The 12,569-nt window shown below is 51.9% G+C and overlaps 1 protein-coding gene across 5 annotated transcripts in view; it reads right to left on the bottom strand.

Moving 5' to 3' along the window:
• The window catches only part of TK2 (thymidine kinase 2), a 28,628-nt gene extending 16,363 nt beyond the window's left edge, over window positions 1–12,265 (bottom strand). For 3 of the 5 annotated variants that reach the window (XR_005360230.1, XR_005360231.1, XM_038538778.1), the window contains exons 1-6: window positions 12,151–12,265; window positions 11,117–11,154; window positions 7,203–7,277; window positions 3,812–3,865; window positions 1,077–1,166; window positions 660–806 (exon numbers count right to left, since the gene is read on the bottom strand). Coding sequence is in view for 3 of the 5 variants with exons in the window: in XM_038538778.1 (XP_038394706.1) it covers window positions 660–806; window positions 1,077–1,166; window positions 3,812–3,865; window positions 7,203–7,277; window positions 11,117–11,154; window positions 12,151–12,265 (519 nt within the window). In the remaining 2 variants the exon portion in view is untranslated. Of the gene's footprint in view, window positions 1–659; window positions 807–1,076; window positions 1,167–3,811; window positions 3,866–7,202; window positions 7,278–11,116; window positions 11,155–11,337; window positions 11,760–12,150 lie in introns of those variants that run through there. The other 2 variants (XM_038538780.1, XM_038538779.1) reach the window with 2 other exon arrangements.
• Between the last annotated feature and the right edge of the window lie 304 nt (window positions 12,266–12,569).

Raw genomic sequence — 12,569 nt, 5'->3', positions numbered from 1 at the left:
TCATGGAGACAGATATTTGGGGAGAAAGAAATTCATATGGATCTGCTCCTATCTTTCCATTTTTAAAAGATGCAGATTTAGGGGCACCTGGATGGCTCAGTTGGTTAAGCATCTGCCTCGGCTCAGGTCATGATCCCAGGGTCCTGGGGTCTCCCTCTCCCTCTGCCTGCCACTCCCCCTGCTTATGCTCTGTCAAATAAACAAATAAAATCTTAAAAAAAAAAAAAAGATGCAGATTTGTAGAACGATAGCTACAGTCACAACCCCCCAGCCCTGGATCAAACCATCCAGCAGAGTGGGCGTGGCAACATCACTGGCCGTAGGGATCTCCCGTCTCCTTCATGGAGAGTACCCAAAGCTGGCCTTTCAGGCTGGGCTTCCAATGCTGAACCAGAGGAGCCAATGTAGCTCTCCTCAGCCAGTCTCTCTGCTAAGAGACTCTGCTCCCATTCCCAGGCCTGTTGATGGAAGGGGTCAAGGCAACAGGTCTGTGCCCTGCGATCTGCCCCAACACCTGACTGGCACAGGGCTAGGCACAGGACCCAAGCTGAGCCAATCAAATTCTTTCACCCAATAATATGAACCAAGAGCCAGACCTCATGAAGGTTAGATCAGTGGTTCTCAACATGCAAACAAACAAAAGCATGCATTAAAATCACCTGGAGAGCTTGATAAAACACAGATTGCTGGGCCTCATCTCCAGAATTTCTGGTGCACCATGTCCGGGATGGGGCCCGAAAATGTACATTTCTAACAAGTTTCTGGGTGCTCCTGCTGCTCCAGATCCAGGCACACTTGGAGAAGAACTGAGGTAAATAACGTTGAGCCCAGGAGTGGTCAGGTTGTGAAGACTCGAGCTCACAGTGGCACACCTAGCTTAGGTTGCTGGGTGGAGGCGCTGGAGGCCGGACCTCGGAGAGTGCAGGAACAGGAGCCCTTGGCCCAGGACACACAGGAGGCTGAGCAGCGCTCCAGGTCTCTCGCAGCTTCCTCGTGAGGTCTCCTTTCCTGGCTACCATATACCCCCCACATGAAGAACGCTTTCAGAAGGCTGAAGCCAAGCATCTGAAATGTACCTGAGGACGAGTATGGTGGTCCAGCATGGTGAGCTGCACGTATGTCTGCAGTGTGAGGCCCCAGCGACAGGCATCGCGGTACATCAGACCCTGCACAGGGGAAAATGCAGCATGTTACCTCAAAGAGCTCTAGCTGTAGGACTCTGGTCTCTTCAGTCACGGCCATCTCTTGACACCCCAATGGGGTTGCAGTGAGGCGAGGGATGAACCCAACGTGGTCACAGGGCTCTCAGGACAGTGGACAGGCACCAGGGCAATGACAGGACAACTAAGTAATGGCCATGAGAGGAGCCTCTATGAAGTCCTCAGGGAACACTCCATCAGTCAGGGTTTACAGGGCCCCCTGAAGTCACTTCTCCAGCCAGCAGTCAAAGTGAGCCTATTAAACCTCAGTCAGCTCTTGTCACTCCTCTACTCAGAACCTTCCAAGGACTTCCTGCTAAATTCAGAACAAAATCCAAAGCCCTTACTAAGGCTCACAGGGCCCTAGGAAATCACTGCCACTTTCTCTTGTACCTCCCTCCCTCTGACTCAATGTGCTTCCAATCACGTGAGCCTCCTGAGTGTTCCCCCAAACACCCAAGCATGACCCCACCTCAGGGCCTTTGCATTTGCTGTGCCTTCTAACCACTCTTGCTCCAGATACCTGCACTGCTCCCTCCATCCCGATGTTTTAAGTCTGCGCTCCAATGTCACCTTAGCAGAGATGCCTTCTCCAACTACCCTATCCAAAATAGCAGCCCCGTGCCCATCATTCTCTCTTGCCTGTACATAAAAAACAGTCCATGTTCCATATTCCACTTGCTAATAATCTTAAATTCTGCCCTTTTCAGCATGTTTGCTTTTTCTTTTATTCCCCTCTCAGTGCTAATGAATTGAATTCTAGTGCTCTGCCTAGAAAACTGTGGATTCCTACCTGCAGGTGAAAGAAAATCTGAGACAGTTAGGAGAAACCCTCCTTCTTGTCTGAAGTCTGCACGTGTGCATGCACGCGCGCGCACACACACACACACACATACACTTTCCTGCATCAGCAAGCTGATTCGGATAAAGTGATGAATTAAGACTTCCCAAAACTATCAAACTTGCCCTTCTGTCCAGAGTGAAAATGTGTGTCAAGATATCTAATTCTTTAATATTCTGTGTTATAAAACTGTCATTGGAAATGCTCTTTGTGAGACACCGGGTGGCTCAGCAGTTGAGCACCTGCCTTCGGCTCAGGGTGTGATCCAGGAGTCCCGGCATTGAGTCCCACATCAGGCTCCCTGCATAGAGCCTACTTCTCCCTCTGCCTGTGTCTCTCTCTCTCTCTCTCTGTCTCTCATGAATAAATAAATAAAATCTTAAAAAAAAAAAAAAGGAAAAGCTCTTTGTATCATGGAGCCTCAGACTCCTGAGACTGGGCCTGTGTCCTGTGAAATGTCAACTCTGAGCCCTAAGGTCTATGACCTAATTGTCTGACCTAATAATCCAGTCCTGGTTCCCAGAGAATATGAGTGTTTGTTATGTCCAAAGAGAATGACTGACATTCCATCGTCTCCCACATGCATGGAGGGGCAACTCTTTTTATGTCTCTGAGATTCTTTATTCAAAGACTCGAAGAGTCTTTGCCATATTTAAATAATATCCTTTTGCCTGCATTAGATGTTTTCGTAGCTCCTATCACCACCCACCAAGTCACACAGCAAACTGTCTTCTGCCTTCTTGCACCAGAATATTAGGCCAAGAGAACAGGAGCTTGGAGGTGCTCACTGGCCCTAGTGCCTAGGACAGTGTCAGGCACATGGGAGGCATGCAGTAAATATAGGTAGAATGAATGAATGAATGAATGAATGAACGAACGAATGAATGAACGCCCACTAAGTGCTTCACAGAATGCTATGTTCTAGCAAACTACAGTTACCAAGTTAGACACAGTCCCTGCCTCTAGTGGAACTCAGAGTCTAAAGAGCCACACAAGGAGATGTCATTGGTGTTGCTGGAAACGAGGAGATGATAGCACAAGCTCCTTGGTCCGTGGGTCAGACCGTGATCTGTCATTTGCCAATGGTATCTCCTCAGGCAACTTATTTTAGCCACAGTTCCCTCACCTGAAAACTAAAACTAATCATCCCTCCATCACAGGCAGGAGCCCAGAAGCAACATCCGTTTCTTCAGCTCCCTCTTAGCGGACTTAAACCCCACCCCTCTCTTTCAAGCAGCCAGAGCAGAGCATTCTCCCTGGGGCAGGAAGGGTAAGGGGTGCAAGCAGAGCATAGCTTGCTTGGTCCACCCAGACCAGGCTGGTCCACCTGGCTCCAGCGTGAGGCAGATTCAGCCCAGGACATTGCCAAGTGCTAACCCAAATCAGAGGTTTGCCAAGGAAGCTGGTTACTCAGAGATGGGTCCTAGGGCCGGGCCTGAGGAGACCTCAGTTCCAACAGGTTCTTCTAGAAGAAGGCAGGGGTGGAATGAGCAGCAGGAAACGGACACCGCTGGTAGCCAAGGCTGACCACTGGGATAGGTCTGGGACAGTGGACCCCGTGATGTGCAAACACCCAGCCAGGCCTCGGAGACCGCTGACCTCAGAACACAAATACGCTGTCATGTTCCATCTGTCCCCTCCCTCTTCTCCTCCAGGCCAGCTTCGAGCCAGCAAAGGCCTGTGCAGGGAGGGGGCAGGCTCAGGCACCAGCACCACCATTCCCAGCACTCAGGTGGAAGCGGGCAGTTCATGCAAGAAACAACACACCCACCAGAAGGCTATGGCCACGGACATTTCTCCACTTGGGCACCGGTTCCTGTAACACCTGCAAGAAAAGAAAACATCAGAGCTCTGCAATTCCTCAGGACACGGGCTCCCAGGGTGGACCAAGAGAGCCAGGCAACCATCTCTGTGAAGCCACAACTCCACCAGAGTGGCTTTCTCACGTGACTTTCCAAAGTGACCTGAGGACACTGTCCTTTCCTGAGTGCAAGTCTACACACATGCCGCCCTTCCAGCTGCCTTGGGAGCTCCCTCCCTTCCCTGAGGGCAAGGCAGTTCATTCGATCTCTCCTCCATGTGCTCTATCCTAGCCCGACTGTGCCCATGTCAGGCTGGCCAGACAGGAGACAGAAGCCAAGAGGGAAGCTACTTGCAGCACTTCCAGCTGTGGCCTGAAGCCCAGCTGCCCTGCTGGGGGCTCTCCTGTGACCTCAGCAATTTGCACCCCCCGCTCCACTTCCTCCCTTGGGTCTCTGCATTGGGCATGCAGACAGTAAGAATCAGGTTTCATTAGTTCACTTCCTCAACTGTGCCAGAGCCTCTCTAGGGGTATAGGTACATGCTAGAAAGGATTTAAATGGGGTTCTTGCAGCCAAGATTTTGAGAGTACCTGGATCCATCCAGGGACCGGAAAGGGCATGTAAGCGGGTTCTATAGGTCACTAAAGACCAAAGGAAAGCAATGTATGGGACCCAGGAAGAGTAACTCCCCCCACCCTTCTACTCCCCTGACCAGAGGCTGGTCACAGGTGGCCCTGACCTGTGCTCCATCTATGGCTCTACCATCCAACACTTACTGAGGACTCACTGTGCTAGGTGCCATGCTAGGCAAGAGTCCCTGCTTTTATGAAATTTTAAACTTAGGGCACCTTGGGGTGCCTGGGCAGTTCAGTGGGTTGAGCGTCCTACTCTTGGTTTCAGCTCACATCATGATCTCGCGGTTGGGAGATGGAGCCCCACGTGGGCTGCGCACTCAGCAAGAAATCTACTTGAGATTCTCTCTCTCCCTCCCTCTCTGCCCCTCCCCCTACTCAGGCACACTCACTCATGCTTAAAAAAAAAAAACAAAAAAACGTACTGTGAGAAGCAGGTCTTAATCAGATCATCACAGACATCACATATTTTCAAGCCCTGAGAAGTAGTATGAAACAAGGGTATAGAAGGACCAGAAGAATCTACACCAAGAAGGGTAACCTAGCTGGGGAGGTCAAGAGCAATGAGCTGAGATCCAAAGGTTAAGTGAGGTCTTCCTAAAGCCAACGAAGTTCTTTACACTACAGAGGTGTGGTCCCCAGAGCCAGTGAGCCCAGGCTGGGATCTGGCTCGACCACATGCTAGCAGTGTGACACTGGCCATTCATTTACCTCACTGAGCCTGTTTCCTGCTCTGCTACCGAGGGAATAATTGTACCTACCTCATAGAGACTACTCTCAAAAGACGGCAAAGCCAATTAGACGGTAGAATGAAGCCTTAACACAGTGCCCAGTATATAGTATTATCCTCGTTAGATGCGGACTCTTGTTATTATTATTTGTTGTTGTTCCCTGGCTCCAAGGTCTTAGATGAGAACATATGTGCTCTTCAAATGCCATGCAGAGTTACACTACTCAGGACAAGCATGTCAGGAGTCCCTAAGACCCCTGCCTCCCCAGGTGTGATGACCCACTAGGAGGATGCACAGGACACAGCACATAGTGGTATTCACAGCTAAGATTTGTACGGGGAGAGGATACAAAACAAAATTGGCAAAGAGAAAAGAGTGGATGGAAAAAAGTCTGCAGGGAGACCAGGCACAAGTTTCCAAGGGGCCTCTTGCAGGGGAGTCACACAGGAAGCAGTTAACTCCCTCAGCAGCAAGCTGAGACACCACGTGTGAGGTCGTGTCTACCAGGGAAGCTGGCCTAAGCCCAGCAGTTCAGGGATTTTATCAGAGTCCACACATGTAGGCAGGCTCTGGCCGGCACATGCAAAAATTCCAGGCTCCCAGAAAGAAAGCAGGTGTCCAGGATAAACCATATGGTTTGCACAAGCAGTTTAGGCACAGAGAGCCATTTCTATCAGTTAGGAAACGATGGAACGCTCCCAAAATCTAAGTTCCCACACGCCAGCCAAGGGCCAACGTTGCACATGAGCCTGTCTGAGGACAGTGGTCTTGGGCCTGCAAACTCTTTTCTGCACAAACAAGATGAGGGCTACAGAATGTTTATTCTTTTTATCAAACCATAGGCATATATTTTTTTAAAGGATTTATTTATTTATCTGAGAGAAAGAGAGAGAGAGAGAAAGGAGGAGGGGCAAAGGGAGAGAGATGAGCTGACTCCAGGGTGAGCAAGGAGCCCATGTGGGGCTCGATCCCAGGACCCTCAGATCATGACCTGAGCCAAAATCAAGAGTCGGATGCTTAACCGACTGAGCCACTCAAGTGCCCCTCAGACCATATATATTTTTAATAGAAGTAAAAAGCAGAGAAGGGAAAGAAGGAAAGAAAATACCTCTAAACGTATGAAAATTGTAAGATCTACAGTAACAAAGAAGAGCCAAAATTGAAAAAAAAAATGACACCATTAAACTAAAATCTACCAAGAAGAAGAGTCAGGGTCTTAGTGTAGAAGCACTTCTCCAAAATCTATGAGGTTATTCTGACTGACTGGGCTATAAATAAACTAGAGATTACGTTAATTGGCTACCCATGCTAATATTCCCCAGCCTGGACACAGATACGTCGGATTAACACTGCAACATTCCAGCCACTCTTACCAGCCTGACTTCCTTTCCACAGTAGACCCCTCCTAAGCCGACGGGAAGCCTATGCCCACAGTGTCCAACACAGTGGCTATGAGCCACGTGTAGCTATTGTAAACTTCAAATGTGAGCGGGCCATACGTCTAAAATACGTTCCAGATTTCAAAGACTTGGTGTGAAAAATAGAATACAAAATAGCTCATTGAGGGACACCTGGGTGGTTCAGCGGTTGAGCACCTGCCTTTGGCTCAGGTCACGATCCTGGGATTTTAGGATCAAGTCCTGCATCAGGCTCTCTACGGGGAGCCTGCTTCTCCCCCTGCCTGTGTCTCTGCCTATCTCTGTGTGTCTCTCGTGAATAAATACATAAGACCTTTTTAAAAACAGCTCATTGATGATTTTTACACAGATATATGCTGACATGATAACATTTAGAATATGTTGTATCAAATTAAATATTCTTTTGGGATTTGGGTTTTTCTTTTTTTTTTTTTTTTTTTTTAGTAAAACTATTAGGAATTTTATATTACCTATGTGGCTTGCATTATATTTCTATGGGATACAGCTGCTTTACACCCTCTATAAGTCACTTCCATCCAGCTTTTCCAGGTTGTCTTGAACCCAGTGTAGAGGCCATACCTCAATGTCTGTTGTGTTGGAGAAGAACTCCAGGCACGTCGTCTTCCCGCTTGCAATATTGCCCTCAACACAGATCTAACAAAAGATAAATGCACATTAGAATAAAAAATTAAGCACTGAGGGGAGTATCAGGGAAGAATTTCTAGGGAAGGGCTCAGGTAAAACAGCATAAATGATTCAGTTCAAGTCTTCAATGTGCACACAAAATTTCCCCCATGGGAAATTTCCAAGGTCCCACCATGAGCAGTGGGAATCACAAACTGATTCCCACTCCTGGTGGCTGGCTCCAGGCCCACCACGGATGGCCACCAAGTCACTGCCCGCCTAAAATCCCTTCCTAGACCATACACAGTTTGCTGTGCCCACCATAGCTCTGCCCTTCCCTAGCTCAACCCCTCAGACAGATTTTAGGCCCAAGTGTCCTGCCTCCTTAACCAGAGTACCTATGTGTTATGTGGTACCTAACTCACTGCTTTACACAGGAAAACATGGACAGCAAAGTAATTGGGCAGGAGAGGGCTTGGTTGAGCACCTTGCTTCAGGCCAGGCCATAAGATGGGTAATGTAGACCATTACCACACTTGACCGTGACAGCTAAGCAGTGAGTCCTAACATTTTCACAGAAGAGAAGAATGAGGCTTGTAGAAAGGACTTAAGCAGAAAGGACAGCTTGAACCCACACTGCTCACACTAACTGAGAGAGGGCTCACAGCCATCAGGGCACAGTGACCTATAAACCTAGGCGGGAGGGGCACCTGGGTGGCTCAGTGGTTGAGCATCTGCCTTTGGTTCAAGTCATGATCCCAGGGTCCTGGGATCGACTCCCGCATCAGGCTCCCCGTGGGCAGACTGCTTCTCCCTCTGCCTGTGTCTCTGCATGAATAAGTTAATAATATCTTAAAAAAAAAAAAAAAAAAAAAACAGACTGGAGGAAGGCAGAGAAACATGGGCCATGTAGATGGCTTGCCCAAGTCAGAGGGCTTGGCCAAGGAAAGAGATGGAAATGCACGTAGGTCTGTTAGACCCTTTTCATGACCCCAGGGAAGCCTGTCATCCCCCCCACATAACCCACGCGGGGTCACAGCGGGCCGTCTCACCTTGCTCCCCCCACTATAAACTCTGCCAGTCACCTGTGAACGTTCCCTCCCACCTCGATGTTAACAGGATGCTAACAGGTATCCGGGAGACCACACATTCCCACTTCTACAGATGCTGGCCCCCCTCTGGGTCTGGGCCCCCAGCTCACTCCCTCAGAACAAGAAATGGCAGAAGGAACCTAACAGACACACAAAAGGCAGATCCCATCAGGGCCCTAATGTATTTGTTGTCTTATTGCTGTTCTTTAAGGGAAAGGACTTTTTATCTTCCTAGAAAACATAGAAGAGCTCAAGTTAGACACTGTTCTGCAGAGACTTGGTTCCTTTCCTGTTCACTGCAGGGAACAGAGTGATTAGAGGAGACCGTCATCCAGAAGTTCCTGTTCCTATTCTGTGGTGGTGACTGACTTCCCGTTGCAGCTCAGCACAGATATTCTGACTTCTGTCCCGTGGGACGTCCTCTGGGCACCTCAGTTCGTCAGCTCCCAGCCCCCACATACAGCTCCTCTTCCTGTTCCAGTCCTCAGGAGAGGCTGCACCATCCACCCCTCAACACCCCGGGGTGTCTCCGGCCCTCACCCAGCAACTTCTCCAGGCCCTGCTTCCCAATCATCTGCAGAACCTGGCCTGTCTCCCTAGCTCCCAGTTAAGGCCTCTACCCTACACGGCTGGAGCAGCCTCCCATTGGCCTCTATGCCTTCCAGTCTGGCCCAGCAGTGCCCCCAACCCTACCCATGGTCCGCCACCATCTCTTCCTTTTTTTTTTTTTTTTAAGATTTATTTATTCATTCATTCAGAGAGAGCGAAGAGAGAGGCAGAGACACAGGCGGAGGGAGAAGCAGGCTCCATGCAGGCAGCCCGAAGTGGGACTCGATCTCGGGTCTCCAGGATCACACCCCAGGCTGCAGGCGGCACTAAACCACTGCGCCACCGGGGCTGCCCCCCCACCTTTTTTTTAAGATTATTTATTTATTCATGAGAGATAGAGAGAGGCAGACACGTAGGCCAAGGGAGAAGCAGGCTTCCTGTGGGGAGCCTGATGTGGGACTCGATCCCAGGACCCCAAGATCACAACCTGAGCCAAAGGCAGACAGACTCTCAACCACTGAGCCATCCAGGCATCCCTCACCACCATCTCTTCCTGAGAGGCAAACCAGATCACATCCGGTCGAGTCTTTTAGGAGCCCTAGGTATTGGGAACCTATCTCCAGTCCCTCCTTTTCAGCTCTCTGGGGACTGACTGGAGTCTCAGGCCAGCAGGTTCTCTTCCTTCTATGACTCACACTTGCAACTTCCTCTGCTCCAACACTCCTGCCTCCCCTTTTGCTTCATTTCCCAGGATGCTTCAAGGCTCCCCCAGGCTTCCCTGAGTCCCTGTCCTCTGGAAGCCCTGCTCCCTACTCACAGCCTCCAGAATCACTGCTATTCTAGAACTACTAAGGTCCTATTGATTGCCTTGCTCCTCATCAGACCAGGCACTCACTAATGACAGGGCTGTTTGGTCCCCAGGAATTCAGAGGATTTGAATGATTAAGAGTAGCCCCAGGCCTAAATGCAGGCTACATGCCACCTCCCATGGACTTACTTGCATGCCTGAAAGCACCCCGATAGGCCTGGCTCACATCAGTGGTAGCTCAATTAATAGCACAATAATGCATCAATTCTCAGCCAGCTCAACATAATACCCCTTCTCCCTCTGCGATGCCTATCATCAGAACCCACCCCGCCTCTCATTTCAACACACTTCCACACATCTCAAGTGTTTCTTTCTTTTCTTTTCTTTTTTTATTATTTATTTATTTATTCATGATAGACATAGAGACAGAGAGAGAGAGGCAGAGACACAGGCAGAGGGAGAAGCAGGCTCCATGCCAGGAGCCTGATGCGGGACTAGATCGTGGGACTAGATCGTGGGACTGGATCCCGGGACTCCAGGGTCGCCCAGGCCAAAGGCAGGCGCCAAACCGCTGAGCCACCCAGGATCCCCCATCTCAAGTGTTTCAATCATTGATCCCCTTCATGCAACTTTACTCCTTCCCAGGCCCTTTCCATCACCCTAAATACCCCAGAGGGCTTACCCACCCTCTCTGCCCTCTGCAGATCCCAGCCAAGCTATTCCTGACATCACCCACCAAACCACTCCCTCCTGATCCACAGAAGCTACCAACTTCTAGCTCCCTCGAGGAACTGAGCCTCTGGATTGACGGTGATCAAAATGTTGCTCCCTATCCTAGCCTGCTAAAGACTCCAACGTCTGCATGAGCACGTCCAGCTGGGCCTTCTTTGACCTTAAACCCCATACCAGCCCCAGGCCCTTAAACCCCACAGCTGGCATCTCAAAGTCACTACACTGGCTGAACCCATGTCTGTGGACCCCCATGGATTCTCTCTGAAACCCCCATGCACTCCACTAGTCTCAGCACTGGAGGGCAGGGGGCAGGAGTCAGCCGACTTGCCTTCACAGCCAGGCTGCCACCCACTAACCCAAGAAGGTAAGCATTTTTCAAATCCTTTTGCAATCTTTCATCAAGCTAACAGTCCAATCCACCTAAAGGCTATAAATACATGTAAAGACTCTTGATAAGGATACTAGAACCTGGTAACAGGTGGCCTCTGGGAAGGGGGTCTGAGGCCCAGGGGTGAAGACAGACTTCCTCATCCCCGGAGTTCCTCTTATATTTCTGTTTTTAATATGTGCACATATTCCTTCTCTCAGCTCAGCGCTCCCTCTCTCTCTCTATATATATAGATACAATCTCCCACTGTTTACATACATATAATCCTACACTGGGGCATGCACATAAAAGAGGGACTTACCACTGACTTTTTCTCTTTTTCATTTTCTCTATCTTTATCTACAAAAGAAAGAAGTCCATGTTTAAAGTCAGCTTTAAGTAATTCAGTCTTCTTCGTCCTAATTTTGGAAACCACCACAGAAACAGTAATATTTATGCTTCCTCCCTGGCCTAAGCATGTCTTTCATGGACATGGGAGTCCCCCCACGGGTGGATGGAGGCACAGCCGCCACTGCTCTCTACCTGCACGCGAGACACACTGTGCAGCGGCGGCCCGGGGCCTGTTGGCACCGCTGGGCCCCAACTGTGCTCAGCTTGTTTTGCACTTGGTAGGTCATACTTTCCACTTTCCATGCATTTCATATTTACGATCCTCACAGATGGGTCCGGCAAGTCAAAACACAGGGTGGCCTCCACAGGGGCCCCACGGCTAAGAGTGGGCAGCGTGCGTGGGTTTCGGGGCTGACATCACACGGACGCCGGGGGTGCCCCGCACCGCCCAAGACCAAAGAACGCTACACCCTGGCTGGGCGCGGCGGTTCCCCTCTCGGAAAGGGGCAGCCTCCACGCAGTGGGCGCAGCAAGTCAGAGACTAAACCACCCCCACCCTCCCGGGACTGCGGACTGCAGCTCCCGGCCTCCGTCTTCCCCCAAGGCCAAGAGCCGGACCCCGACGGGAGCAGCCCCCCGCCCGCGGGGGTGGGAGGGTCTTCCTGCTCCCCGGAGCCCCCTCCCCCCACCCCCGCTTCCCGGCTTCCCGCCCCACCCCCTCGCAGCGCCCCGGCGTCTGCAGCAGGTGCAGCAGGTGCAGCAGGTGCCGAGGGCCGCCCCCAACGCCCCCCTCCGCGCCCCGCCCCTCCGCCCCCGGCCCCCTCTGCTCCCCCCGCCCCCTCCGCCCCCGCGCCCCGCCCCGCCCCTCCGCCCCCGGCCCCCTCTCCTCCCCCCGCCCCCTCCGCCTCCTCTGCTCGCCCCGCCCCGCCCCGGGGGTAGTTTCGGGTTCGGGCCGCCGCGCAAGGAGCGAGAGCCGCGGCCCCGAGCGAGGAAGAGCCGCGTTACCGCGAGGCGGGGCCCGGCGCGGCGCCCCCCGCGGCCCCGGGCTCCAGGCGGGGCTCCCCGGCCCCTGGCGCCGCGCCGCCCGGGCCCCCCAGGTCCGCAGCGGCCGCAGCAGCATGGCCCGGCCCACCCCGCGGCCCGGAGCTTCCTGCGGAGGCCGCGAGCGCGCCCCTCCCCCCCCACCCCCCCCCCCCCCCCGCGCCCGCCGGGCCGGCTCTTAAAGAGACCGCGGCTCGTTTCACCCTCGGTCGGAGGAGGGAAGCAATTCCAGGCGAGGGCGGAGCCCTTTGCAGCCAGGAAACCTTGCCTCTAACGGGGTGCCGGCTGGATGAACCGCCGATTTGGGGCGGGGGAGGAGGGGTCGGGATGGCCAACAATACCCCCAAACCGTTGCTTAATTAATGAGTGGTGGTTGCTCAATT

The sequence above is a fragment of the Canis lupus genome, chromosome 5, assembly GCF_011100685.1.
Source record: "Canis lupus familiaris isolate Mischka breed German Shepherd chromosome 5, alternate assembly UU_Cfam_GSD_1.0, whole genome shotgun sequence".
Taxonomy (NCBI): domain Eukaryota; kingdom Metazoa; phylum Chordata; class Mammalia; order Carnivora; family Canidae; genus Canis; species Canis lupus.
Note: the sequence above shows the minus strand (reverse complement) of the source record. Positions and strands in the feature narration are given on the sequence as shown.